Source organism: Strix aluco, chromosome 1, assembly GCF_031877795.1.
Source record: "Strix aluco isolate bStrAlu1 chromosome 1, bStrAlu1.hap1, whole genome shotgun sequence".
Taxonomy (NCBI): Eukaryota; Metazoa; Chordata; class Aves; order Strigiformes; family Strigidae; genus Strix; species Strix aluco.
In genome coordinates this window covers 96,817,458-96,845,363 of record NC_133931.1, presented here as the reverse complement: position 1 = coordinate 96,845,363, position 27,906 = coordinate 96,817,458, and the positions used below count along the sequence as shown (strand labels likewise).

Below are 27,906 nucleotides of genomic sequence, written 5' to 3'. Positions count from 1 at the left end.
CCGCCGGCGGTGACGGGCACCCGGGGAGAGGCCGCTCGCACCGGCGGCAGCGCGGCGGCGGCGCCGGGGCCGGGACCCCACGGGCCTGGCTGGGTGCGTGGGCTGCAGCGTGTCCCGGTCCTGCGGTTCCGCGGGAGTAAAAGATCTTTAATCACCGGTTACCGACACGGGCAAAGCAGGCTCGGCGTCGGGAGATTAATTTAATTTATTGCCACTTAATAACGCAGTAGGAAACTCAGAAATAAAACAAAATAAACCTAACATCACTCCGGACTCCCAGGGGATGGGGAGTGGGGTTGCCGTCAGTCCATAATGCCTCTTCTCCACTGCGCCTTCCTCCTCACGCTCTTCCCCTGCTCCAGCGTGGGGTCCCTCCCACAGGAGACACAATCCTCCATGAAATTCTCCAATATGAATCCCTCCCACGGGCTACAGTTCTTCATGAACGGCTCCAGTGTGGGTTCCTTCCACAGGGTGCAGCCCTTCAGGAACAGATTGCTCCAGTGTGGGTCCCCCACAGGGTGACAAGTCCTGCCAGAAAACCTGCTCCAGCATGGGCTCCTCTCTCCACAGAGCCACAGGTCCTGCCAGGAGCCTGCTCCAGCGTGGGGTTCCCACGGGGTCACAGCCTCCTTCGGGCATCCACCTGCTCTGGCGTGGGGTCCTCCCCAGGCTGCAGGTGGAGATCTGCTCCACCATGGACCTCCATGAGCTGCAGGGGCACAGCCTGCCCCACCAGGGGCTGCACCAGGGGCTGCAGGGGAATCTCTGCTCCGGTGCCTGGAGCACCTCCTCCCCCTCCTTCCCTGACCTTGGGGTCTGCAGAGTTGTTTCTCTAACGTATTCTCACTCCTCTCTCACAGCTGCTGCTGCGCAGTGTTTTTACCCTTTCTTAAATATGGTATCACAGAGGCGCTACCACCGTCACTGATGGGCTCAGCTTTAGCCATCGGTGAGTCTGTCTTGAAGCCAGCTGGAGCTGGCTCAGCCCAACATGAGGGCAGCTCCTGGTGTCTTCTCACAGAAGCCACCCCTGCAGCCCTCCTGCTGCCACAACCTTGCCATGTAAGCCCAATACAGATGTCAAAAGAAGCATATGACTCTGCTGAGGACAGTGTGCAAGTGCTGAGCGATGGTGGTGATGTGCACAATCCCCAGCCCCCACGGAGCAGCCACCCCGGTACTGCCCGGGATGCGGTCCTAGCTCCTGAGGTGGGGTGCAGCTCTCAGTCTGGGGCTGCAGAGGTGCCAGGGACTGATCAGCTGGAGAGCAGCTTTGCAGGAAAGGCCTTGGACATCCCAGGGTGTCAGAAGAAGTTACCCATGAGGCAGCAACATGCCCTTGCAGCAAAGAAGGTAGCCAGCACCCTGAGCTGGATTAGGCAGGTCGAGGGAGGTGATCGTTCCCCTCTGCTCTGTGGTGAGACACAGCTGGAGTGCTGGATCCAGTTCTAGGCTCAGTGGTGCAGGGCAGACATGGACATGCTGAAGCAGGTCCAGCAAAGGGCTATGAAGATCATTAAGGGCTTGGAGCGCCTTTCATACAAGAAGTGGCTGAGAGAGCTGGGACTGTTTAGCCTGGAGGAGAGGAGGCTCAGGAGCATCTTACCAATGCATACAAATATCTGATGGGAAAGAGTGAAGAAGATGGAGACAAGGTCTTCTCAGTGGTACCAGTGACAGGACAATGGGCACAAATTGAAATACAGGAAATTTCATTTAAATGTAAGTAAAATCATTTTCCTTCTGAAGGTGGCCAAACACTAGAAGAGGCACTCAGGCAGGCTGTGAAGTCTCCATCCATGGAGATATTCAACACCCAACGGGACACAGCCCTAAGCAAGTTGTCCGTGCTTTGAGAAAGGGACTCAGTGATCTCCAGAGGTCCCTTCCAGCCTCAGCTGGTCCATGATTCTGTGTGACACAAGCTCCATGAAATTGGTGCAAGTTTCCCAGCTGATCTCTGCCTCCTTCCTTCCCAGGCGTGCTTTGAGAACTGAACACTGATGTGCTTGTGACAAGATCTTTTACATATTTTACAGAAAGGAAAATATTATGAGGCCCACCTGACATAAGAAGCAAATTACCTTCTGATCCCTGGCAGGGCTTGTTCATTAATGTGTACCCAAAGGTTTACTGAACTTGGGAAGTTTCAAGGCCTGCCTGTAGAACAACGCAAATGACTTGTCGATCATGCTTTCTACTTTGTGGTTGTTTTTTTTCCTCAGCTGCACTACTGATGGTAGCTATGCTTGGGCCTGGATATTTTTGCAAGGAAAAAAATCAGAAGATCTGAAATTTACATGCTGCAAACTCTGGTCAGACCAATTCTTTCCCAAGGCAATGAACTTCCCTTCACATTTTTTCTATAAAAGACTCCAAAGAAGAGGTGTGCAGCCCAGACCTTTGTTCTGTTGTACATGAGTGGTTAAGAGACTAGCACAAACAGATTTTGACCAAAAGAAAGTTAATTGGGTTGTCAGGCTTTCACTAAACAAACAAAACCAAACCTAAAAGGGCCACCTATTGCAGTTTTATGAGCTCTATGGCAAACCAGCTGTTTGCCCCAGGTTATTTGGAAAAGGCGGCTTATGCTGAACAAATGACACTTACCAAAACAGTGGTTTTATCCTATTTAGTTTATCAGCTCTTCACATTCTCAGTTCACTCTCTCATGTGCTGGGTTTTCCTTTTGCCATCTTTGTTTTCCTTCTCCTACTTCCTCCCCACTTTTGACCTCAGGCATTCTGTGTCTTTTCAGTTGTCCTCCTTTTCCCCATGTTCTCTGGTCCTCCTTGCTCTGAGCTCCATATATCCTCTTAAGACCTCCTCTACTGCCCTTAATAGTGGGTACATGGAAAAGGCTGAGACCACGAATCACATTTGCTGAAGCTTACCCTCTTTTGTGGAGACAACTTGATTTGCATTTTTGTGCCATTAGATGCATTTTAGGTACATAGGGTTTGCCAGTGGAGCCTGAAGCATCTAGACAATATAGTGCTAATGATTGTCTGCAATGACTTGCTGATCAGGAGGCTGGCTCCTTTGTTTAAAGCAGGACCTTTGCTTTTGGTTTGACATACCTAATCAGATCAGATAGTGAAGTTACCTACCTGATTTCATTGTTTTGCCTTGAGTGTCTATTTCCAGGCCTATTTCTAGTGCCTATTTAGAGCCTCTTCAGGTGCCCCTCCCAGAAATGACATTCACACACCAGCCAGTTATTTACCATTCCTAGGAGTGAGCTTTCATGCTCACATTGCAAACCACCACCGTGCCACCTTAAGATTTCTGCTGGCAGTCACCAGCCATGAGCCAGCAGGATTTGCGAGGCAAAGACCTTTTCTTGGATGGCCATCTGTTAGCAGAGGTCTGAACCTTCCCTGGTGTGGGGAGAGGAAGGAGATGGCAAGCAAAACCATAGTTATAAGGTGGCACTGTGAATCTGAAGCAATGAAAACCCACCTTCATTCAAATCCATTAAGAATGTTTATTTGCAGAGGGTCAGCAAAAGTGCCTCTGTGCTGCGGAGTAATGCCAGTAAAACTTTTTTTAAGCCTTATGTCAAGATGTTACTATGTTCATTAGATATTTGTATGTTCGCAGGCTGATTCCTGGTGGAAGCTGAGGACGTTATTGTATTCCTGCATGTAACACAGTGTCTTGACCTCTGAATCCGCGTGTGCTAATGGGCAGATCTTGGCACCATCTTCTGTGATGTTTGCAGCACCTGCAGCTTCTACTTAGTTCACTGTTTGGTGCTGCTGGTGTCACTGCTGACTTCACAGTTCACAGAAGTCACATCCATGAGAGTCTTTGATGGTTTAACTGAATTAGAAGCCAGTGACTGACTCAGAAGCCAATGAGAAGACAGTCCTACTGGCTACTTTAGTTTTACACTTCCTATGGCTATGCAATGATTTATTCATGTGCATCAAAGCTTCAGACTGGCAGTTGTGGGTGCCAGAATGGTGGGTTTGTGGTAGCTGTGGTGCCCGCAAATTAAGTGAGACAAGATTTGTGGGACAATGTACTTTAACAGAGGAGTGGGATATTGCAAAAGAGCAAAACCAAGCCAGACCACAAGCCCATTAAAGTGTTCTTGGCTTTTGCTCTGTTCTTCAACTGCGGTGTCACCTCTCCTTTCTTTTATAACATTTCTGTTATTCATTTGATGGGGGGGTCCAATATTGGACCCATATTAGTTGACTACTATATGACCTCTAAGGTAATGCTTAATAGTAGTGGTAAAACTGGAAATGTTAATACATCCACATTACTTTAATTCCTTAAGTGAAGTTAAAAGGATACTTTGATAAGCCTCTCTATTTTTCTTCTTCCTTTTTTCTTCTTTTTTTTTCTTTTCTTTTTTTCCTTTTTTCTTTTTTTCTTTTTTTTTTGGTCACTAGACTCAGCTTGAGCAGCTGCCTGGCTCCTAGTCCTGGGATCATCTCTGCCACCCCTTCTTTTGGGCTGGCACAAGTACTGCTTGGTCTCTTGGTAGAGGAATTGATACAGCTAGGATGTGGACAAATCTAGCAGGAGTGGGAACGGGAGAGCTGGGAGCCTGTTGGTTTAGGCTAGCTTTTGCAGCACTGCTGACAGACATCAAGCCACAAGCTAAGCCTAAGACTTGCCCTCCCTTCTCTTCAAAAAACCCTGCTTGTGGACCTGCTGCCAGGGAATTTAATTCAGGCCTCTAGACCAGAGCCATAGAGCAGCATTTGTGCAGCATTGCACAGCTGTGCAATAGCAGCCTCAGGCCCTGCAGTGAATGCAAGGAGGCACAGCGCTGTATCTCACTTTTCTTGGACCCGCTGTCACAACTGTGCTCCCAGGGACTCTTTCACAATTGCTGCAACCTGCCACACACTGCCAGACATTTTTGGCTGCTGCACACACCTCTGATGTCCCAGGGACATACAGAACATACATCTTCCTAGGGGTGGGGAATTTTTGGAAGTATTTGTGTGTGTTCACCTGAAAGCGAAACAGGGTGAAACCTGCAAGTTATTCACAATGGGGAACAGCAGACCTGCAGCCACGCTCATTGTGTAAGCCTAAAACTGCAGCTCCTGCTGATGTCGGCTGGCTCTGGGGAACGTGTGGCCACAGGGTCTCTGTCTGCAACAGCTCTGCTCATCACCCCACGCTGAGCTCAGCCTGGTCTGCGGCCCTTTCTGCTGACTTGGATCAGGCCCTGGGTGCTAGTGTCTCGCCCTAGTGTCTCAGCTCTCATATTAACTTCACGGTGCTGTACTGTGGGGTGGAAAACGAGCACCTGATGGTGCCTACTGGACCTGAAGAAATACTGTGTCTTAGGAAGATAAAAGCTTGAGAAGAAACTCTCAACTTCCACATCCAACAGATACTTTAAAACCCTGTAGGAGAAAGTTCCACTTAATTTGAGACTTAGCAAGCACCAGCCCTGTGAGCTCACACGTCCCATTGCAAGCCCAACAACTATGCTATAGCGCTGCATAGCAGAGTACTCCATGTCTTGCATGATGACTTACTTGCATTAATAGACCAGTTAAACAAATCCTAATGATGAGTCCAAGTCTTGTCCTAGGCTAAGGTGATAGCAAGCAAGGGGTGAAGCAATGGTGATGTCTCTTCCTTACCACTCACAGAAGGTACAATGATAGCTCCTCCAAGTATCCTCTCCTCCCTACCTCACATATGGAGTGACAAAAGAGGAATGCATGCTGCATCTCTCTTTCATTTTTAATATATTGAACATCTGAGATGCTAGGGAATAGAGAAAAAACATTGCAGTATCTAGATCAGGTACAGAAGTTTGCAGGGTCATAGAGCAGCTGTTACATCATCATACGGTATGTAAAAACATCCTTAATATTAAAAATTCACCAAGGTTGAGGAAAGGGGACCGAAGATTTTCATTCATAAGAATAAATCCTAATCCCAAAGTGATGACAGCCTGTGCAGATGTACTTGTCATGACTTCAGGGGTGGGGTGCTGAGACCCTTCAAGGATGCAGACTGCACGGCCTCCCTGTGCAGCCTGTTCCTGTGCACGTTTCACTGTCCTCGGAGTCAAAACGCTGCGGTTGCACCTGCCTTACATCTTAGAGTGAGATTTCCGCTCCTTGGGCAAGATGTATAACAGTCTTTAGGAGCTCACTAAGCAGAAAGTCATCCAGTGAGTTGTCTAAGCAAGTCAAACTGACTTCAGTGGAAAGTCTGACTTACTTGGAAATCCCATTAGAGAGAGCATGTCCTTTGTGTGTTCTGTCCCAGTCAGCGTCTCAGTGAGCGACTGAACAGAACTGAAAACTTTGCTCTACTGTTCATACTGATTCAGAAAGGCAGCTACAAGTAGCGCTGGGAAAGAGTTTACCTTTTTTTGCCTCACCATAATTGTAGAAAACAAGAAGGTACAGATACGGGTTACTCAGAGCTCAAGCTCCCTCTATGGAGGTGCACCACAGCTGCTGAACTGAATCACTGTGGTTACTGCTGTGCACAGGAGTCTAACCCTTCTTAATGTCCTTCCTACCAGCAACCTCCTCCAGTTTTTCATCTTTCCCTGTCTTTTACTGCTATTCCAAAGTACCACCAATACTGTTAATTCTCATTTGTTTAGATGCATTTCTTACATTTGGCTGCCAGAAATATTTCTCTTCTCTCTTCTACAGTGATTAAATGTAATGTTCTTTCTATTAGAAAAAAAAAGAAGCTGATGAGGCAGGTGCTGCACCCAAAAATCAGTCACACAATGAAAACATATTAATTTACTTACAGAAAAACATTACCTGGAGTAGCATTCATGAAAAAAACCAACCCTCTAAATCACAGCGGGACAGAAATCTGTGATGTTTTTCTGGCTTCTTACTTAAACAGGCAATATAACCCAGTCCTAAAATATCTATATTGGTTCAGGCTCAGCATACAACACCCTTTTATACCAGTAGTTTCAAATTGCCAAGCTTACTGCTTCTGCTGTTGAGTGATATTTTGCCATTTGCCTGTGGAGTCTGAACAATGAAATATAGTCTTGTTTGTACTCTGGGCTACTTTAAATGTTCACATAAAACAGTAAGAATGCCTTTATTTTATTTGGGATGTTTCAGCTTGGGGGATATTCAGCTTGCTAGAGCAAAGGGGGGGTGGGGGCTGGTTCCAGATCTCTCTTAAGTTAGACACCCTAAAACTCCCTCCGTAAAAGAATGACTCTCTCTGAAATACTTCTCTCTTAAGATGCCACCATGGCAGCAAGTTAGCAAAGCCCTCTTCTTCTCCCCTCTCCAAAATACTAAACAGGCTTTCCACCCAAGTTGTGCTCTGGAGGTAAATTCTCAGTGTCTTTCTGCAGGGATCTGCGTTATTAGGTGTTGGCAGCTATAAATACAGGATAAGCTGACTGAGGCAGATCCTGCTTGTTCAGAACCTTCCCTGGAGGTTACCAGCTGTGCTTCAGGACATCTAAATATGATGTGTTGTCATTTATGAAGTGCTGCACTTTGCAATCCAGTTTGTTAAAAGGCCCTGAAATTAGCAGTAGTTTAAATAAAGTTGGTGGTAAATTGCTGTTACTCAAGAGGTACTCTTTGAGCCATCATCGCTTGTTCAGGAGAGAGACAGGAGAGCAGCACACAATCTCCTTAGATTCAGGCATCCCAATTTATACTGCCTTTGTGCTGCTGACTAGGTCACTCAACAGTGTTGCTAACCTGCCATGTAAATAAAACCATCATAGCTACAGGAAGAAGCATTCATAGTTTAGTCTCCTTGCTTGGTTTTTTAGGACATGATGACCAATACCCATAACTTTTACCTTCTGTTTTTCAGACTGAAATATTGCCAAGCACTGATTTTTTCTCTGCAGCATGCTTAGTCTGTTGAGATTTTGTGTGCTTTAATGGGTTACGTAGACTTGGAAGGGAAAATCTGCTCAGGTATTTGTTGGCCTCCCTCTAGTGGCTGCTATTGGTGAATAAAATTAGGGCTGTGATGAAGTGAACCCCAAGGTTAAGTATGTGCACTAACCGTTATAGGAAGATGAAAGAAAGTAAACTACGGAAGAAGGCTTGTGCCATATCAAAATATGACACAGGATTACTGAGTTATTGCCAAAGCTCAGTTACTACTTGTTCAGTCCTGAAAATATTTATCTTCCTACTTCCTTCTCCGCTTTCCATCTCTCCCTCTGTGTCCTTACACACAACGATCTAAGGACACTGGTGGGCCAAAATCTGCTTGTAGAGAGTCTTTTTATTTTTTCCACTTCTGCTGGTTGGCCAAGTAAGACAAATACACAAACCCCTGTTTTTCAGACAGGGAGAAGGGCTCCTGTGCCTGAAAGCCTATCTGATTTTTCGAACCACACCCACTGATCTAGTAAAAGAAGCTGTTTTCTCTTACAAACCTTGTCCTGACAGATATTTAAAGAACAGGTAAGATCTGGGAAGTGCAGCATCTTCATTCCATTTCCAGTACTTTTCCATCAGTTCTCTGCAGTAAATATCAGTATCTTTGCCAGAACAGCGTCTGTATGTGCAGCCAGCAGTTGTGTTCCTGCTTTTAAGATCTTGCTGACTGTGACTCATTAACTTTTTGCTTACCAAATGTGCACACTTGCCTTTTAGACATGAGAAGTGCCAGGGATGCATGATTCTGTTTATATTTTTATAGAAAAAGATAGCAATGACTGTATAGCAAGACAAAAACTGGGGCTAGAAAACAGCCCATTAAAAATGGCAAAAGTGCAAAGCTCCTCCAGCTGCATGAGGAGCTTTGCCCTGCTGTCTCTTTTTGGATCTCTCACACTTTGGCCTCCAGGTGTGAAGTGGAAGGTGAGATTTGCAGGCAGTGTGAGACAAGCCAACACAAACTGCATCTACAGAACATCCAAAAGAAACCCATCTCATGAGTTTATGTACAGCAAAAATTCAGATTGCTGCTGCTGTTCTCTTGACCGCTTTTATTGATGTTGTAGCCTGTGGTTTTGCTAGCTAAAAATACCAGTTAGGTTCCACCTGAACCTCACTCTGGGACAAGGTTCTCTGCCGATGTCTCAGCTCTAGGCACTCCACAGTCAGGGGGTATGTTCTGAGCTCAAACTTATTTGCAAACATACAGGTGGAGTTAAAAAGCCACTTGAGGTCACCTGTTCCATATACACAAATGCCTCTGACGTAATGGCCTGCCAAAAGGAAAAGAAAAAAAGCAACTTCAGAATCAAAGATCTGAATCATTCTTTTTAAGATGTTTTATCTGCAAAGCCACTATAAATAATCTCCTACACAACAAACATACTAAAAGGCCTAATGGACATGCAGTGGGAATAAGTATCTACAATGGGATGAAATGAAGAAAGTTACTTCAGAATAAATAATGAGCAAAATAAGGAGATAGCTCAGAAAAGAAGTGCTACTACTTGAGACTCTTTCTCAGACAAGACTGAAACACAGAAAAGGGGAATTTCCTTCTGCCAGTGAAGAGAAACCGATACTTTTACTCATACTAGATTTTCCACTAACTAATTCTGGGTGATACTGGTATAATTTCACTGATTTCAATACAGTTATGCTGGTGTGAAACTGCTGTGATTGAAGCTGACTGAAGTTCTCAAAATTTTTCTCCTCAATACAAACAACTATGTTATAGATTAAGAATTCTTGAAATAAAATTTGTAGGATTAGCATTTTGGTATTCCCTTTCTTGTTCCACTTGGATATGTCAGAAGTGTTAGCAGTATGCCATGGTCAAACCAGTGACTGAAAAACTAAGTGTATCTACTGCTAGTGTCATGTTATGAAGTAACGTGACATAAGAGAACTCAAAGCTCAGCCATCATTGTCAGCCCACAGCTCCTTAGGTTCTGCATCAGCTGTGGCTCTGGCAGGCATCAGAGCCCAGCTGAGAGCTGGGATTTGTCCAAGATCACACAGGACACCTGCCCTGCACACTGCTGCTGGCTTTAGCACATCTGTGTCCCCATGTGGGACATACATGTGGGCTATTCCCACCCACCTGCGAGAAAATTCCCTCAAGGGAAGAAAATAGTCAGCTAACTCATGTGAGTCCTAAGAGCTGACAAATATCTCCCTTTCCAAGGGTGATATATTCTATAGAATTCCGGATTCTCACTATCATTCACATGTGGACTATGAAGGAGATGACTTTCTTTCTAATGTTTTCTCTCCATTGAAGTGCTGTCTAAAGAATTGTAGGAGTACAGGAACAACAGTCAGGTGTTTTTTACTGTATGAACAGGAAGAAGAAATGGAGAAAAATGTACACATTACCATGACAACCTCCATGGCTCTCTTCCATATCAATCCACTTCACTGCTTTCAGGTCACCTTCCCATGATGCGTTGGGCATGGAGCCAGGGACACCTGCAATTAGATAGCAGAAAATCAAATAATTAGTTCTTTTAACAGCTATGTGCAGGTCTATGTCCACCCTCTAGGACCTTTCTCCACAGAACTGGGATGAAATACTTAGGAATATGCATCAACAGATGCCTGGCTTATAACCTTGTTGTCAAGTTTCTTCATTTAAACAGCTTTCATGACATAAACAAGATGTCAGCCCAAGAGACCTAAACATTTCACTTGAGAAATAAAATGCCTCCTTTGCAACAGCCTCAGGAGGATACTGCATGCATGCATGGTCACTTATGTCACCTTCCCAACCAGCACTGCCCTCCAAGGGCTGTTTGAATACTGGGCCACCGACACCTAGTTCCTTCACATGAGTTTAGTGGCAAATACTTCCCTTTTTTTGCTATTGCTTTTTTTAAGAAAAGAGGCTAACAGAACAAATTCAAGCATGATATAACTGGATGGAGATGTTGAAACTCAATTATAGCCTATAATGTTATATAATAATAAGTCTAGGCAGATCACAGGACCTATTTAGGAGATGAACTGGTAGGAGGACCTCTCCTCATCAATAAATGATCAACTCCTGCTATAACCTGGTAAACATGTGTTTTAAGTAATTAAGAGGGAAATTCTGAACATGCAGTGGTTGGTATTTGCTGAAGAGGAAACAGGCAACATGTATGCAATGTATAGGCAACTGCTGTGAGTCAAGGGAATTTCAGTATCTTCAGCGCAAAGCAGTAACTAGAACAGATCATTGCCATGGGATGAAGTCTTTGCCTTTGAAAGCAAGAGCTGATCAGGTGGGTACAGCTAGGGAAACCTACATGCCTGATCTGCACTGCAGTATCATATTCAATTCAGTGAAAGAAGTTTGTTGGAGTACTTCCTAAAACTGTCTTCAGAATACAGAAGGAAAAAAAAAAAAAAAAGGCAAAGGCATAGAATAATAAAAGCTTTCTATGAACTCATCTGTTCAGCAAATTTTGTCTTTCTTATTGGCTCAATCAGTTGCTGGAGAACAAAACAATGATACAGACTGTGTAGCCGCCACCTGATGTACAAACCACTTTTCTAAGAAAAGCTGGAAAAGCCCCAATTTCTCACTGTGGCACAAACACTTCTATATAACTTATTTGACTGCTTGGAAGAAACTAACCATCTTTTATTCTTTCCTGCCCAGCAAGCAATGACCATAGCGCTGCCCCTGAGCTATCAAATGGCAGAACAGGCAATGTGTGGGGAGCCAACGTGCATGTCAGCAGGTACAAGAATGCAGACATTATTTCTTCTTTCTCCTAATGAAGCTGAAGGCAAAGGGAAAGACTGACTTGCTCAAATGCAAAGATTTACTGCAGTGTTACCGCCAAAGAGTACCCGGGACTCCAGCTTTTTAACAAATGCAACAGAAACACCAGCACTGACTGGTGGCAGTGACCGGGGAGGAGAGGATTCGTACCAACCCAGCTGCTCCCTGTGCACCCTGATGCAGCAGGAGGCTGGAGCCAAGGGGATGACAGGGCAAGCTGGGGCATCGCTGCTCTGTGCTGCTCACCCACCGCTAGAGCTCAGCCCCCACCCCAGAGCCCCCTGGAGCAGACAGCCCTCTTCGCTAGCAAAACTCTGTGATTTTTGTCAATCTCTGTTGTGCGCACAGGGGGTGAGGAGTCTGATAGTGATAACAGTGTTAAGTATTATTACTATTAAATATTAATAACCCCTGGTAATAGCCTAACCATAGCTGATGCAAAAGTTAAGCTATTTTAACAGCTAAATGTGTTCAAGTGTTTTTCTTCCAGATTTTGAACAGGGATATTTAAAGCCCGTTATTCCTACTTCCTCCTGTTTTCCTTTTAAAGGAAACACGTGTGAATGGCAGGGAGGCAACTATGCAGCTTTTTATTAAAACATCTTCATAACTTTTCTATTATTAGATGTCATTTGTCCTAACTCTGTATATTGAAAAGACAGCCATTTTCCTCAATTTACAATGAGATGTCAACAAATCTCGGGGAACCTAAGCCCTTCAAATATGATTTTAACTAAAATGAAATTGACATTTTAATCTCCAGTTCTGACCTCTCTCTCTTTCTTTAAGGATAATTAGTCCATCTTCTTGATTTTCATAACTTCATTTAATATGTGTATTAATATAGGCTGTTTATTTTGCTGGTTAACCACAATCCTAAATGGGCTGATTTGCCAGCAGTTCTGTAAAGCACAATTTCAGCGGGTGACTGCAGCACACGCAAGAAGCCCTTGGTGCCAAAACAGTAGCTGAGAGTGTGTCATCATCCTAACCTTGGTGTCTTCTAAAAAATAAAGGTGAAAGCAAAGTAAGATTTTGTTGCTATTTTGTTTTTTTCTGTTCCTTTCCTAGACGGTAACAAGTACAGTACCTCTACAGTTACCATAACCCAACAACTATTTTGCTTGTGATCTTGAAGAAGAGCACAGTGAAGGACAAATGAGACCCTAAAGGCACTGTATAATGTCAGGAAGGGTTGGGTTTGGGGGTGGGTTTTTTTTAGAAATTGGATGGGAGAAAGGTTAAGCATCAGGGCTTTTTTCTGTTTGCTTGCTCTGCTCTGTGTTTTTAAGGATAGTTGTTCCTGGTAAGTAAGGACGGTTGTTTGCAAATACCAAGTCATGACTTTTATATCAGATGCTAAAAGACCATATGATCCAACAGCAGATCCACCATAGCACTTTGTCATAAACAGAGATATGTGGAAGCTATAACCAGAACTTCATGACTTTATTTCTTCCCCTCTGTATATTAGGCCATTATCAAATAAAATAACGTGCCAAAATGTGTGGTTTTGTCCTGGAGAAAATTCAGAAAATGTTACTCTTCCACAGAAAGCATTAAGTTAAAGATATCACTTTATAAAAGACAAAAAGAGGCAGTGATGGCAGGGGATAAACACTTTAAATGGCCTGGGACGTGCATTATCATCCCAAATTAAAAACCTGTTCATAACAGATGGCAATAAATGTGATGTGCGGAAAGACTTGGAAAATGCTGACACAGTGGGAAAGCAGAAAGATGACTGACAAAACAGGAACAACTCCAGGACATCCACAAAAACACTGGAAGGCACTGCCTTCCAGGATAACAAAACTACTGAGTTGACAGTATTCACCATCTCCCAGACTGAGTAAACTAGGCATTTTTGTAAGTTAATTAAAGAGCAGGGGAAACTATACCTTAGCACGTGGGGAAAAAAATGGATTTACCACATTTTCCTTTAAATATTTGTTTCAGCAACTGATTTCAGATTCAAAAGCTGTTCTGGGATCCATTCTTATAAATACAGTTTGTCTGGAAAGTGGTGCTGATGGTGGAAGTTAAGATAAGCAGCAGAGGTTGGCCTGCAGGCGGGAGGCGCCGCCGTAGACCACCCACTCCGCCCGGGAGGCGAGGAAGGCGTTGGGGAAGCAGCCCACCGGGCACTGCCCAGCCTGCTGGAATGGAGCCGGTGCCTTAGCGTCCACATGGACACGGCAGATGTTTTGGGGCATGTACACCACCCTGAAGAGCCACTTGAAGGTCTCCAAATCTTTGTGCAGGGTCATGACATAGGCAATGGGGAAGGCAGGTTCCTCAGCTGAGAGGGCACAGGTGATGTAGCGGCTGCGGGACACGTACGCACTGCAGGGAGCTGCCCCCAGTGCTGGCTGCAGCTGCCCACCCGTCAGGCAGGAGGCCTGCCCGGCCAGCAGGGCGTCGCTCCATCACCATGGCCTCCAGGGAGCCCCCACTGCCCACCACTTGACACCTGCCATGCCGCAGCAACACAGCAGTGCACAGCAGCACTGTGGCGGCCACCAACAACTCTGTCGCCCGCCGCCGGCACTGCGTGGTTCGCACTGCCAGCCTGGGCCCACCCCTGGCCTGGCTGGCACCTCGCAGGCGGTCCCACGCTGAGGGGACACAAATGCGAGGCTGGCCTGTGAAATGCAGTGCCACAAGCTGCCTCCCACACTTGGGAAGGGCGGTCTCGCCACCACCCACAGCTGGCCCAGGACCCCAGGGTGCTCCCTGCACCTGCCACCTTCATGGTGGGTTTCCAGACAGAGCCCCCAGGCTGGTGCTGGCAGTGCTGGGGGCAAGGGGCTGGCCCTGCCTTCTGGTGGTGGCCACCGCACTTGCAACCCTCCCAGCTTCATGAGAAGTCCCACTCGTGGACACAGGGCTTCACTCTCAGGTTCATCCAATCTATTTTAGTCCTTTTCAGGTTCTCCAACAGTTAGTTAGGTTTGGTTTGTTGATTTTTTTCCAATTTTTGTCATCTTACAGAACTGCAATAGGGAGAAATCAAGGGTCAGTGTTAGGAAGATGGAGAGAAGCTGATGAGAAAATGCGGGTAGGATGGAAAGGATCACCTCTTAACCCTGTACAGCAAGAAGAATTTGTCTGACCGGGCTCATAAGACAACATGTAAGAATGGTTTGCTCTGAAATCCTGGTTTGTCTGTTTTCTTGTTTGTCCTGCAAGACAAGTTCTCCCACCTGTGCATGGGAGAGAGGTGTCTGGTAAAGATATGGGGGACTCTCAGAAGAAGATATTTTCTCTCAAGATGAGACTGAAACAGTGGAGAAAAAAACACACCACCCCTCCTTAAAGATGTACAAAGCTCAATTTTTTATTTTGCCACCATGTATTTTCATTTCAGTGGTGTATGTGAATGCAAACTGTGTGTGTGAAGGGCTGAGGCATTAACTAAAATAAACTCAGGAGTGTCAAGCTTTAAAGCAGACCTTAGAACCTGGAGAGAAGGAAATAAAACTCAGGAAAAAAAAAGAAGCTTATTTAAAAGACAGCAGTCTGAATTAAGGCAAGCATGCCATCTCCTTGAGCCATCAGGCTGTTGACAGTTATAAGAGAGCTAAACTGCACCTCCTGTGTTGAATCATCTAATGGATAATAAGAAAAGGGTCTCAGTTCTAGCAGCTTTCTTTGATGATATTTTTTGAGGGTTTTTCTGAGCTGTTATTGACCCATAAACTAACTCTAGCATCTTTGGCAGGGTTGCAGTCCTGCATCGGAGGAGCTGAACTCTGTAGGGCTGTTGAGGAAACCCCTGCTTCCCAGAGCTGGACCTGAGGAGACATCCTGGGCACCAAGGACAGCCGACAGGAGAGCCGCTCTGTAGAAACCACCGGTGCCCACCCTGGCACCTGTTCAGGCATGGTTCTACCACCTTCTACCGCGGCTGCCCAGGCAGGGTCCTGGCAGCAGGGTTTGTCTCTCAACATGCATAATGCAGCTTTAGGTGTGGTCAGATGAATTTTCTCATAGGTGAAAGATAGGGACAGGTTCAGGTTGCCTGACTGGAGTTCCCCCCTAACACAAACAAGGGCTGTTGGCAGCTCAGCATCTGGGAACATCGAGAAAAGTCTCTGTTATTGCAGATGGACTGAAGTTTAGTTGGTTACATGCATGAGTTGTGACAGACATTACCTGATGCCAGAATTCAGAAAGAAAAAAATTCTTCCTTAAATTACTCTCATCCTATTCTGTTCTTCAAGGAGTTGTGCTGTTTGAAGCCTATTACACCAGTGTCTGATAGTTGTAAAGATAAAGGAGAATCAAGCACAGGCACATGACACAACACACAGGAACATAAGCCCATTTATTAGCTGTGGCTTTTCAAAAACTCTTATCCTGTCATCACTAAGTAGTGTTTTAGTAAGAAGCAAACAATTGGTTGTGAAGCAAAGTATTGCTCCTATTGAAAGCAGTACTTAAATTCCAATGACTGTAGATTGCACAGAGACCAAACCCTATTTTAAGTTATATCTCTCAGATGAACTATAATACCTGAATAGTGGATAGAGGACAAGAGTAATTTTTCAGGGAATTCTGCCATGAAGGTGTTTTTGTTATTGCTGCGACTGTGTTGCAACATCTTCCCTTAAGCAGGTTTTTCAAGAGGAAGGTTTTGGTGATGAAATTACAACAGCTTTGTGGGTATGAGACTCAGGAACAGTCACAGGAAAATCCCTTTTTTTTAATGCCTTATTTCTATGAGAATTTCTTGCTCAATCAGGAAGTCTCATTAAAATAATGGAGAATATGAACAAGAGAATGAGGATTAGTTATATGAGTAACACTTCAGACATAGGTACAAAATACTTTTTTTCTAGAACATGGCTTATTCAACTAGCATCACTGACTGGAATCATATTTAAAAGCTCTGCGTCTCTGACTGTCTGTCTATCTTTTGAAGGGTGGGCAGTAAGCTAAGGAAAAGGAACAATTTTAACAAGCAGAACAGAACCGCAATAATGCATATTAGTATGATGTGTGCATTGTGAAGAAGGTTGTTCCAAGAGCCTGTCTACAAACAACAGTGAAATGGAGAGGTACTAAAGTAGTTTTGAATGAGTAAGTTGCTGTAGTGAGGAGCTCAGTGCAAGCCAAATCATCTGGAAAAAACACAGGTCTGTTTGTACAAGCAAATGACCTTATAAAAATTTAAAAATACGGGATTGGCTAACATGATTGATTAATGCGCTAGCAGGGCTACTTAGAATTTTCTGGTATTACTCTTGTATCTCACACCCACATCCATGGGATGTGAATGAGATGTTCCTTGAGAGCCACCATCTCTCATTTGGATGTAAAGCTACTGCTTCAGATAAACTGCAGTGAAATTTTAACAAGGACAGCTCCCATCTTTCTTGAGAGGGTACTAGCTTGATTAGTACCTGCCACATGCCTGCCACTACCTGAGATATACTGTATGCCAACACTCTTCCTTATTTTTCTGTCTACCATTCAGCTCCCAACTGAAGAGTTGCCATCAGCATGGGTGGTTTAACACTCCACTCACAAACAAAACTATGCATCATTTTCATTCCTTCCCGGTCACTGACAAAACTGGTGTTGTTTAGTCTAGAGAAGAGGAGGCTGAGGGGAGACCTCATCGCCCTCTACAACTACCTGAAAGGAGGTTGCAGAGAGGTGGAGATGAGTCTCTTTAACGAAGTAATAAGCGATAGGACAAGAGGTAATGGCCTCAAGTTGCGACAGGGAAGGTTTAGACTAGATATTAGGAAGCATTTCTTTACAGAACGGGTTGTTAGGTGTTGGAATGGGCTGCCCAGGGAGGTGGTGGAGTCCCCATCCCTGAAGGTGTTTAAGAGTTGGGTTGACATAGCGCTGAGGGATATGGTGTAGTTGGGAACTGTCAATGTTAGGTTAATGGTTGGACTGGATGATCTTCAAGGTCCTTTCCAACCTAGATGATTCTGTGATTCTGTGAATATGTTCGTAACCTTCATCCTGCTTGGAGAGGGCTGAGTTGAGTGTGATTCTTTGCACTTAGGCACAATATGCAACTATGTCAAAAACACTTAAAATTGTGGTCAGCACACAGCTGGGTGAATCCTTGAAAAAGTACGCACAAGCTAGAATCCAACATCATCTTCCATGGATTCCCAATTTCTGTGTCAGATTAGCAGCAACAGGAGAAAAACCCTCACTCAAAGATACTGTGTGAAGGTTGCTGATGTGCCCAGGTGCCTGTGCTTGATGGGAAGCTGCTGGAGGCCCTGTGATTCTGGGATCTGCCCATTCAGATCAGAGAGTGGTCTGAGTTTGTGAGCTTGCACAGGAGACTGTGGGCTACCTCCTCTAGTAATCAACTACCTCAAATTCATACTGATGTAAAAGTTTGTCTAGGTTTGCAGCAGGCAGTGGTGGCACACTGTGTACCCAAAGTCCCTTCTGGGCTGTCACAAGAGCAAAAGGGACATGGTGCTCCTTTTCTTTCCCCCCCTTCTCTGGGACTTCTAAGCTTCCATAGAAGTTTAGAAGGGCTACTCTAGCATGGCAGGATGCGTCTGTAGCCTTGCTCTGTTGCCAGAACATATCTGGGCACTCGTACAGGGCAGGGAGTGAGTGGGTGATTTCTGTAACAGCCAGTTGCTACAATGCAAACTTTCTCTTGCAGCTCAGAGCCTGAGGGATTGCTAAGGGTTTAACAGCTCTTATATTGGGACTGGCAATACTCATTGTATCTCTGCAAAACTGAGACCAATGCCCCAAACAAGTGATCCTCCAGTAGCCTAGTGTGTCCCCACACTTCCCTGCCTTATGTGCATCTGAGTTGGAGATGTGGGTACTTGGATGATGTTACTGATGATGTTACTTGGAGTGAGGTGGAAAAAGCAGTGTGTCTGGATGTGAATGTTCTCATGGAGGGCTTTTTTGTGGTATCCAGGAACAAGGATCCTCGATGAGCGCCAGAAGCTGCAATCTCTTGCACTTACCATCAGGGGAGAAAAGCAATAGGAAAGGGGAACGTTAAAAAACAGGTGAGGTTCAGCATGGGGGAAATGGCAAGAGATGGAGAGCAAGGAAAGAATATTGAGGCAGGAGAAACGTAAAGATAAGGAAGGACCACCCAAAATGGCATGCTGGTAGAGGACAGCAGCTGTGGAAGAGCAGGAACCATCTAGTTACTTACGCAACATGAGCCCTTGACATTTCGGAGTCTTCTACTGGCACATACTTGCTGGTGTGAACTTTAGGACCAGCACTGTGCTTGGCAGTGGTGCAGACTGTTCCCCCGTTGGGATCCCTGTGTCCCCCTTAGCTGCTGCAGTGCACTAGATGTGCTGCTAATGTACATCTTCTGGTTTGGTTCCACCAGAGAAGGAATCCAGCCAACTGGATTTTTCAACTTGAACAATGTGTAAATTACTAGTGGACCAGCATATGTGTATGTCAATGTACATATCACATATCAGTGTGTACTGTGAGGGATTATCACCTGAGATTGCCTGTATCCGAAATCATGCATATGCTGTGACCGTATCACATGAAAGTGGGAACAGGACTTTGGCTTGGAAGAGGTTTCAGTAAAGTTACCCTGAAGGACTCAGTAGCATGAACTGTGGAGGCACACCTCTGCCATGGCGAACAGAACCTACTTTCTGCTCAATGTGAGCACAGAGGGGAAAGGTGTCCCAGTGGTTATGCTGCTGGCCTGGGAATTGGCCACTGACCTGCACTGTGGTGGTGCAAGCTTCTTGTGAGACCTGGGGGAACTGATTTAGGGCCAGTCACTTCAGGCCTACATACTTTGCAAATACTTTCCCTTAATTTCCCCATGCTTCTCTTTCTTATCTTAAAAGTGACTTTCAAGAATTTTCTGTCACATGGGACTCATGTGGGAGATAAATGGTCTGAGATAAATACTAAAGATAAGTTAAGACTGTTATTTGAAAAGCAACTGAATGGGAATTGAAAGTCTTTAGCCTTTAAGGGGCTAAAAAAAATCTTGGTCTTCATTGCATGTCTCTGGGTAATAAGCACACTATTTTAAGATTTGGGGACCAAACAGTATTTTTTTTTTTTATCTGAACTGAGATTATCATGGCTGAGTGAAACTACAAATATCTGTTTGATTTAGTTCTTTCATAATATGCTGTCCATCCAAACTGGTCCTTAAATGCTCTCTGCTTGCCTGGAGACCTCTACTTGTTCTGACAGCTGGACCACTGACTGACACCATTATCTCCCTTTGATATGCCTGAAAAGCTAAAAGGTAGCGGCTTGGTCAAACTTGGACAAGAGGTTTTTGTTAAAGCTGGAAACTGAGTCCCAGGCTAACACCCCGTGCACGGAGAGGGATGACTTCTCAGCCCAGAGTCGCTCGGAGCTCTGGATCTTACTTAGATATGTTCAAGTGAGTGTCTGACACCCTATGCCTCACTTACAAGTTTGGATTCAAAATCCTGGACAACAGCAGCCCCTGAGTACATCTGTCAGACCTGCATGGCCATTTTTGGCCAAGCACCCTAAAGTGATGGCAGGGAAAACAAGGAAGAGGAAGGAAACATATCTGCTGTGGAAAGGTTGCATCTTTTGGATGCAAAGAGAACAGGAACAAAAAAATGTTATGCTAGTGTACAACACTGGAAAGCATACGGCGATGATCCTGGAAATAAACAATGAAATACGCAGCTTATGTAAGCTACAAAGTATAGTACAACCAATGGCAAGCACCTAAAGCTTTCTGATTGTGCAGAACATATCTGGTCCCAGGCTTATTGCTTCTGCAGCAATGGACTATATTAAGATCACGGCAAACAGCTTCCTGGAAAAGTCAGCTAGCGACAAATAATATATGTTAATTATGATACCATAAATATCTCTATCAGTAATCATTTGTGCATCTTGTGAATGCCAGTTATAAAATATAGTTATTGGAAGAGCAAGCACTATTCTCACAGAGAGTTATGTGATAATTTGAAAGCAGGCTGGCCTTGCAAAATGGACCCACAGTCTGCTGCTCAGATTCAAGTAGACATGCTCTGCCTCTCTGTTACTGCTCCCTGTTTTCGTTTCCCACATTATAGTAGGGAGAGGGTGGAAAGAAAAAGAAAGATGGGAGAAGGAATTTATCCTTGCTGCCATTCCTTGTATCCCTGCTTTGGGCTGGTGTGAAGCTCTAGGGAGTTGGGAGCAGTAAAGTCCTGCCACGTGCTTCTAAAAGCAACGCGCATGGGGGAGAAGTCGTGTGCATCTTCTGACCCTTTCCCAGTCATGTGAGCAAGGTAAAACTAATTGTAAATTCACAAGGTAAAGATGAAAAACACTGGCTCTAATTCCGTTTCTCTGAACAAATCCTTGACCTTGTATGATGGAGTTTAGGCAGTAGTTAGGAGAGCATGGGTTTTCTGCAGGTGTTATGGGAGAGCTCGTGTGTGTGCATGTATGCGTGCCCACAGAAAAGCACATGAAGACTAGAAGCAGATTCTAGCCTGAACTCAGATTTTCTGGCTTTGGAGTAAATAAATAGAGAGGCAGGAACTGACTTCTACTTGTGGAAAAATAAAATTCCCCCAGCAAAATTAACATCTTGTAGAAAACACCTTCACTACAATGCTTACATATTTTAATTTTTATTTCTTTTCTTTTCTTCATCTCAGTTTTTACAGGTAAAAGGCTTAAATCAGCTGAAGTGTCCAAGGATTTCAATTTGAACTTAGATGTCCTAGGCTTCTTCCTGCTCAGATGCAGAACAGTAATGCACATCCTGCATGGCAGAGTTATCTCTCCCTCAATAGTCAAAAAGGGCAAGTAAGCTTATTTGATAGGTCAGCCTTTTATATCAATTATGATCCGATTAAATTTTTCATCTAGGCTTTGTCAAAATCAACATCAGATATGTGTCTCTGTGCGTGTGCATGAACATGAACACCTGTGCATGCATGTATGTGCCTGCAGAAAAAAACAGTGAAGGTGTACTCACCCGGGATCCTGTTGAGCGTCACCCAGAAGTGTTCGTCAGGGCTGTAGGTGTCCTCAGACCAGGACAGCAGATCGACAGCGCGCTGGTCCTGCAGCACAAACTCCACAAAGGGCCGGGTGATGGCCACATACGCAGAGCCAAAGTAGATGGTCAGGTTGTGTGGCGGGGGTGCCTTGCGCACAAATGTCCACAGCATGAAAGAAAAGAAAGAGTATAATTGCTCCCTGTGCACATATTTGGTGCGTGCGGTGATGTGGGGGGGTGGCAGCACGCCAGGGGTGATATTCTTCCCCCTGAGGCCCTTCAGTAGGCGGACGATCTCCCGGTTGGTCTTCAGGGGGAAGTCCTGGCCGCAGATGTTGAGCAGGTAGCGCCAGGGCACGGCCAAGGCCAGCAGGTCTCTCATGCAGTGGAGGTCGGCCTGCAGGCGGGACACGCCGCCGTAGACCACCCGCTCCGCCCGGGAGGCGAGGAAGGCGTTGGGGAAGCAGCCCACCAGGCGCTGCACAGCCCGCTGGAATGGGGTCGGTGCCTTAGCATCCACATGGACACAGTAGATGTTTTGGGGCATGTACACTGCCCTGAAGAGCCGCTCGAAGGTCTCAAAATCCTTGTGCAGGGTCATGACGTAGGCGATGGGGAAGGCAGCTTCCTCGGCCGAGAGGGCGCGGGTGATGTAGTGGTTCTGTGTGACATACTCCGTGCAGCTGGATTCTCTGAACGATGTTTTTAAAGCATTTTCCTTTAGAAAGGACACTTTATCTTCAACAAGTGCTTTACAGGCTTCTGCTAAAGCTGAACTCACCGAGAAGTTCAGTCTCCTAAGAGATTTTTGTGCATGCAAATTAACAGCATAGAAAACAAATGGAAGTGAAACACTGAGAATCAGGACAGCAAAGAAGCAATATCTGAGTGTATTCATTGCTGCTCAGAAGAAGAGTTTCACTTGAAATATTGCAAAGAAGTCAGATCAAACACCACAGCTTGTTCTGCTGGCTGCGCTTGCTTCCTGCTGGAGAACGCATGCATCCGTCTGACACATAGTATGCAGCTGCTGTCCTTACTTTCAGTATTAATACTTTCGTAGTCATCGTTGATGTAGAAGCAGCATAAGTAGCAAACAACTTGCAGATGGAAGCTGCTCCACAGCACCCTGAAGATTAAATAGACATATTGCATAATTACAGGCTTGGCAATGAACAGCCGGCACTACATATTTCAGTGTCCCTGAATTCAATTTATGGGTATGTTCTTAACTGCTCCCTCCCCACTCTCCCTGCATGTATCATATAGCTGTAGAACTTCTCGTGCATGCACCCTGTGACAGGAAAACCTCATATTTACCTCTTGTATAATTATATTTTTTTACTTAGAGAACTTTTATTTTGAACCACCCAAGTGTATCAGTCATCACTGCTTCAGAATTATGAAAGGCTTGTTCAGCAGACCATGCTACCCTGTAAGGCCACCAACAGTCACATATAAGAAAGAGGACAATCTTTTTTGCCTCTGTGTAGAGTTATATCAGAGCCATTTTGCAGCAATGTTTTCTTCATCTGTAAATTTGAAATCTGTCAAATAGTTTCTGTTAGGTGCTATGGGTAAGTTGAGATGAGCTCCAAGCTTACATCCATCACAAGGAACAGGGTTAGTGAAACCTGCTATTTAAACTACTTAAGCTAACCTTAGGCTTTCTGATGAGACATTCTTGTTTCTAAGAGCCATGCATGCATTTGGTAACACAACATGCTTATGCAATGAGAGCTTGTGGCATAGCTCTGACTAAAGTCAAATACTTGGTAACTCTCTTCCAACTGGGAGTCTGTTCAGGTGGATCTTCTGCCATGAGACAGCACATTTGGGGCATATAAACTTTTTCCAACATCATGTCATTTTTTCTCCAATGCAACCTTATGCTGAGGCAATACCAGATGATCTGAGATTATGCCAATAAATGTTTTGACTGGGCAGTCCAGCATGCTACAGAGGCAGAAACACCATCACCTACCTTCCAACTCATGCAGACAAGTCACCTCAGGCACTAGCAGGTCCCTCCCAGAAGCTGCACTTTCCTCCCTCCAAAGAGTCTCTGGGATTCTCTGTTCAAACAGATTGAAGGCTGCAGGCAGTGGCTTCAGCCCATCAGCTGCAGTCACAAGCTGTAATGAAGAGAGGAGCACTGGAGAAGCTCTGTGAGGACTTGTGGCCAGAACGTCCCCCAAGAGGGGCACTGGTGCAGGACAGACCTGGCAGTCAAGCTTACCTGGTGACAGCAAGGAGCAGAGCTGCTCCTCACCAGGGAGTGAACAGGGACAGGTGAGGATAGCTGTGGTCGTGCTGAAGATCCAGTGCAGACTTCTCCACAGACACCAGCGCTTTCGGAAAGAGGACGGCTCTGATGGAGCTGAGAGGCTGGAACGGAGGTGTGCAAAGTCCCAGGCACTAATGGAGACTCACATGACGCTGCTGAGAAGTCATCTGGAAAATGCTGCCACAGTCTAACAGTACAGCTTGTTAAAAGAGGATTCAGAGAGATGAGCAGATGCTGAGCTGAGACTGCTATCCAAGTCTAGCAAAAAGGTGCACAACAAACACCACCATGAGGGGAAAATGTGTCCCAGCTCAGTTATCGGTGCATGCTGTCCTAGGGAGCCTGTGCTGGAGTGCTCCAAACCACTGCTCCTCCCTTATTTGATTGTTACAGTGAATTATATCCAGGAGCAAAAAACACTCACCTGCCTGACACCTCAGTAACACAAACTGCCATGACCACAGGTGACTATAAGGTTGGCAGCCTCTTCCTCTCCTCTGTCCACTCCACAGACCATTGAGGCTACTGTCTTCCCACCTGCTCACTGGGCCAACTGGCTGCAAGACCGTTTCTTCCCCTGTGCTATGGTCTTAACATGAGACCTCTATCCAGCTGGAGTTAGGAAAACATGGAAAGAGGAAAACTGGGGGCAGGTGCCAGCATTCCTGCAGGAGCCAGGATTTCCTTGGGGGAGTCTCAGCTGAGGGCAGAGAGCACAGGTACCACAGAAGAAGGGACTAACAAGAGGTCTTTAGCTGATACCTTGGGGTGACTTAAGGTGAACCATCACCAAATAGTCAAACCACACAAACTTACTGATTACACATTTGAATCACCTGAGGAATTAATTTTCTGGCAATAAAGCAAAGCAATTACCCTTTGTGCCTGAGGTTACTAAAAAGAAAGAAAGGAGAGAAAGGGAAAAAGAAAGGAAAAGGAGAGACAGAGAGTTCACCACCCTGGGTTCCAGCAATGTCCTGCACAGTTAGGTCTGAGGGCGGTGAGTGCACACGCAGCAACGCAAAACTTGAGTATTTAAGCATAAAAGTCTCCACCCTATCTCCTCTCTCATGTTATGATAGGGAGGAGTTCCCATTGTGACAAGGGGCAGGCGCTAAGAGTCTCGCATCATGCACTTGGTTCATGTTCCAAGAGGCCTGGGTATGCACAAATCAAACTGGGGGTTTGTGGGATTGCAGGAGCCCCCAGTGTTCCCAAGGAAGTTGTGTGCCACAAGACTATATCTTGGTTCTGCTTAGCCAGTTTTCAACAGCGCTGCATCCTCTTGTTGAGGGCAGGGTTGCTGTAGGAAACAGCCATATCCTGTTATTGAGGGCAGGGTCTGGGTTGCTGTAGCAAGCAATTTGTTTAAGACAGGAAAGTTCTTACACGGTTCCCACAGTAGCTTTTCCGAAATACCAAAGGCTGAGATCCTCCAAGACATTTAGATGCCTTTGAAACTGTCTGCTCAGATGCTTTTAAAACTATTTTAGGCGCTGTATAACCTGCCACACAGCCAGGAAAACTTTTAAGAACTTAAAATATATATATCTAAGGAGACTGTTTTCTCTTAGGCGTCGAGGTTTGCATTACTAGTGTGGTCCGTAGCAAACAAGCAAGGTACATGGAGGAAACAAGAGATAGGCCTGCTCATCATAGGAGTGAAATGTAAGATTTAACTTTGCTTTGGTGTGTTTTGTTGGGGTTTTTTTCTTGCACAGACATTGCTGCAACACCCTTGCAGCAATCCAGACTAATCATGATCCTGCAGTACTACTAGCCTTTGGGGAAAGAAGCTGCGTGCTTGGTGCTACTTCTTAATCCTGGTGCCTCAATTGTCTGACACAGTTAATATTTAAAAATCTGAGAACATACATGCAAATGATTGCTGTGGAAAACAAAGCTCTCAAAACCTTTGGTTTTTTGTGTTGTTTTTTTTTTTTTTTTTACTAGTTCTACCTTGTGCTGATCTTTGTGAAATAAGATCCATGCCTTGGATTACAGGCAGAAATCACACACACACAAAATAAAAGAGCAGCAAAACAAAGAAATAGAGTGTACAAGTCACATGAGCCACCTCAATGAAAAAACTCTTTCTCAGGTATTGGTGAATTGTCAATTTTACAGACTCATCTGAAGTTCAGATGCAAGGAGCAGCCAAGTCTGGATGTAAATCTGAACCATGTTACGTCAAACGTCAGTGAAAAAGCAGCAAGGTGGCAGGAGACCTCATGATGCCCGTGGCTTCTCCTGTTGCAGATTGTATTGGACCTTGGCATATTTTGGGTGCAAAACCAGTTACTGGACAAAATGATAATAGGAGATCAAATTTACCATGCTGTTTGACAGAAGCTGTGTAAAAGGGGTTTGTGCTGGTTGAAGTAAAATGGTTGCTGACTGAGACTTGCAGTGCCACTCCTTTCTATTGTTCCCTGGACCTGCATTGTAGTAATTCTTGTTTTAATATGAGAGCAGCTTTTGGTGTGGCTCCTGCAGTGGAAACATATTCCCCAGTAGAATTAGCAATTGAAATGTCTTCCCTGTGGATGAATGGGAACAGACCTTTCCAAACAACAAGATACTATTTTAGGAACATAGTTAGTACTCTGTAAACTGCTCCTGGCCTTTATAAATATAGGTAATTGGTTTTAGCTAATATGTTAGCTAATTAAAAAGCAAGATGCACAGGCTTTGCACAAGCAAGATGCACAGTTTTGAGTTCCTGTTTGCCCTTGGTCAGTAGCGACAAACGTTATGCATTTCATGTCTACCTGAAGTCAGTTGGCATTTTCTATTTTATTGTTAGGAAAAAAACCATCTGTATCATGACATTCCTTTTCATGACCCTTGCATGCAAAGCTGTCAGCCTCTCATGCAAAGCTGTCAGTTTGAATTGGCACCATCGTTAAAATCACAGTGAGGCTGTTGCAAGCAAACAATTTCTCCTCAGTGGGTTTTTTCTGGTTAAGAAGCGCAGGTAACCACAGTTCAGTGCCCTGTGCCCAAGTAAAGGTTTTCCTCATCCCTCACACCTTCTCGCACCAAGATGAAACTTCTTAGATCTTGTGCTGCTCTAGGATGTCGTGCAATGTGCAGTCTCCCCAACCCCAAAACACTCCTCTTGGTGCGCCCTGCCTGGCAGCAATCTTCTCTAACACATGCCTTACTCACATGCTCCGCCTGAGCTGGGAGATATATATATATACGCACTGTGTAACACAAGGAAAGAGAAAGCAGAGTCTGAGAGCAGGAGCAGTTAAAGTTTATTCCTATATCTTCTCCTCTGCCCTCCCTTTTTTCCTGTTCCGAGCAGCCCCTCCCATTCCTGCACTTCCCAGCCAGTAATTGTTTCGCTATTCAAAGAGAAGAAAATACAAGCCTACCTGAAACAGGAGCTCCCAGGCAGACGCACTGACACCGGACAGTCACAACGCAGCGGCACTCACAGCAAATGGGAGGAGAGATGAAATGACACATCAAGGCAAACGCTAGCTCAGCTCACATGGTCCGGTAAAATCATTGAGTAATCTAATCGTACGCAGTCAGTGAGCACATCTGTCTGCACAAACAGCAGGGGCCAGACAATGTACTGTCTTACCCGCTTTTGTTTTGCCATGCGTTCGAGCTCCAGACGCAGAACCTCTTACACTGTGGGAACTTCACTGCTTGTCTGAATTTGCAGTAGGCTTTTAGATATAAAGGTTTCAGGAATAGTTAAGCTGCCCAGTCTCTAGCAGAGTGCATTTTGCAAGTCAGACTTGCTACTGGGCCAAAGCAGAGCACTCTACTTTTCCCGTCTCCAATTAATTTCCAACAGAGACACGTTCTCACCTCTGTGCAAACTACTCCTCATCAGCTGCTCAGGAGCAACAGCACGGCATTCTCTTCCCTGCTCATTTATCCTCCTACGCAGAGAAAGCAAGACGTAATTAAACATGTCCTAATAGAGGACAGGCAGGCTGTGGTG

At 45.2% G+C, this 27,906-nt stretch overlaps 1 protein-coding gene across 6 annotated transcripts; it reads right to left on the bottom strand.

The window, feature by feature from the left end:
• Positions 1 to 8,924: 8,924 nt before the first annotated feature.
• On the bottom strand, positions 8,925 to 27,395 carry GCNT2 (glucosaminyl (N-acetyl) transferase 2 (I blood group)). Of its 6 annotated transcripts, none has more exons than XM_074828194.1 (6): positions 27,323 to 27,395; positions 23,892 to 24,138; positions 23,637 to 23,807; positions 21,629 to 22,781; positions 10,272 to 10,364; positions 8,925 to 9,166 (listed from the first exon to the last, which is right to left on the bottom strand). In XM_074828194.1, exons 4-6 carry the CDS (start codon positions 22,548 to 22,550, stop codon positions 8,976 to 8,978), a joined length of 1,206 nt encoding a protein of 401 aa, XP_074684295.1. In that variant the 5' UTR covers positions 22,551 to 22,781; positions 23,637 to 23,807; positions 23,892 to 24,138; positions 27,323 to 27,395; the 3' UTR covers positions 8,925 to 8,975. The 6 variants fall into 6 exon arrangements, with proteins under 6 accessions (XP_074684295.1, XP_074684287.1, XP_074684302.1 ...); XM_074828186.1 differs by having other exon boundaries at positions 23,637 to 23,787; XM_074828201.1 differs by having other exon boundaries at positions 23,637 to 23,787; positions 23,892 to 24,126; positions 27,323 to 27,376.
• Positions 27,396 to 27,906: the final 511 nt, after the last annotated feature.

Bases quoted from the DNA above. Each gene is read 5' to 3' on its own strand.
- GCNT2 (XM_074828194.1), bottom strand. From the start codon at position 22,550: ATGAATACACTCAGATATTGCTTCTTTGCTGTCCTGATTCTCAGTGTT. The intron at 10,365-21,628 runs GTGAGTACACCT...ATCTAATTGCAG, and splicing joins GACGCTCAACAGGATCCCGG to GTGTCCCTGGCTCCATGCCC. The intron at 9,167-10,271 runs GTAATGTGTACA...TCCTTTTGGCAG, and splicing joins GAGCCATGGAGGTTGTCATG to GCCATTACGTCAGAGGCATT.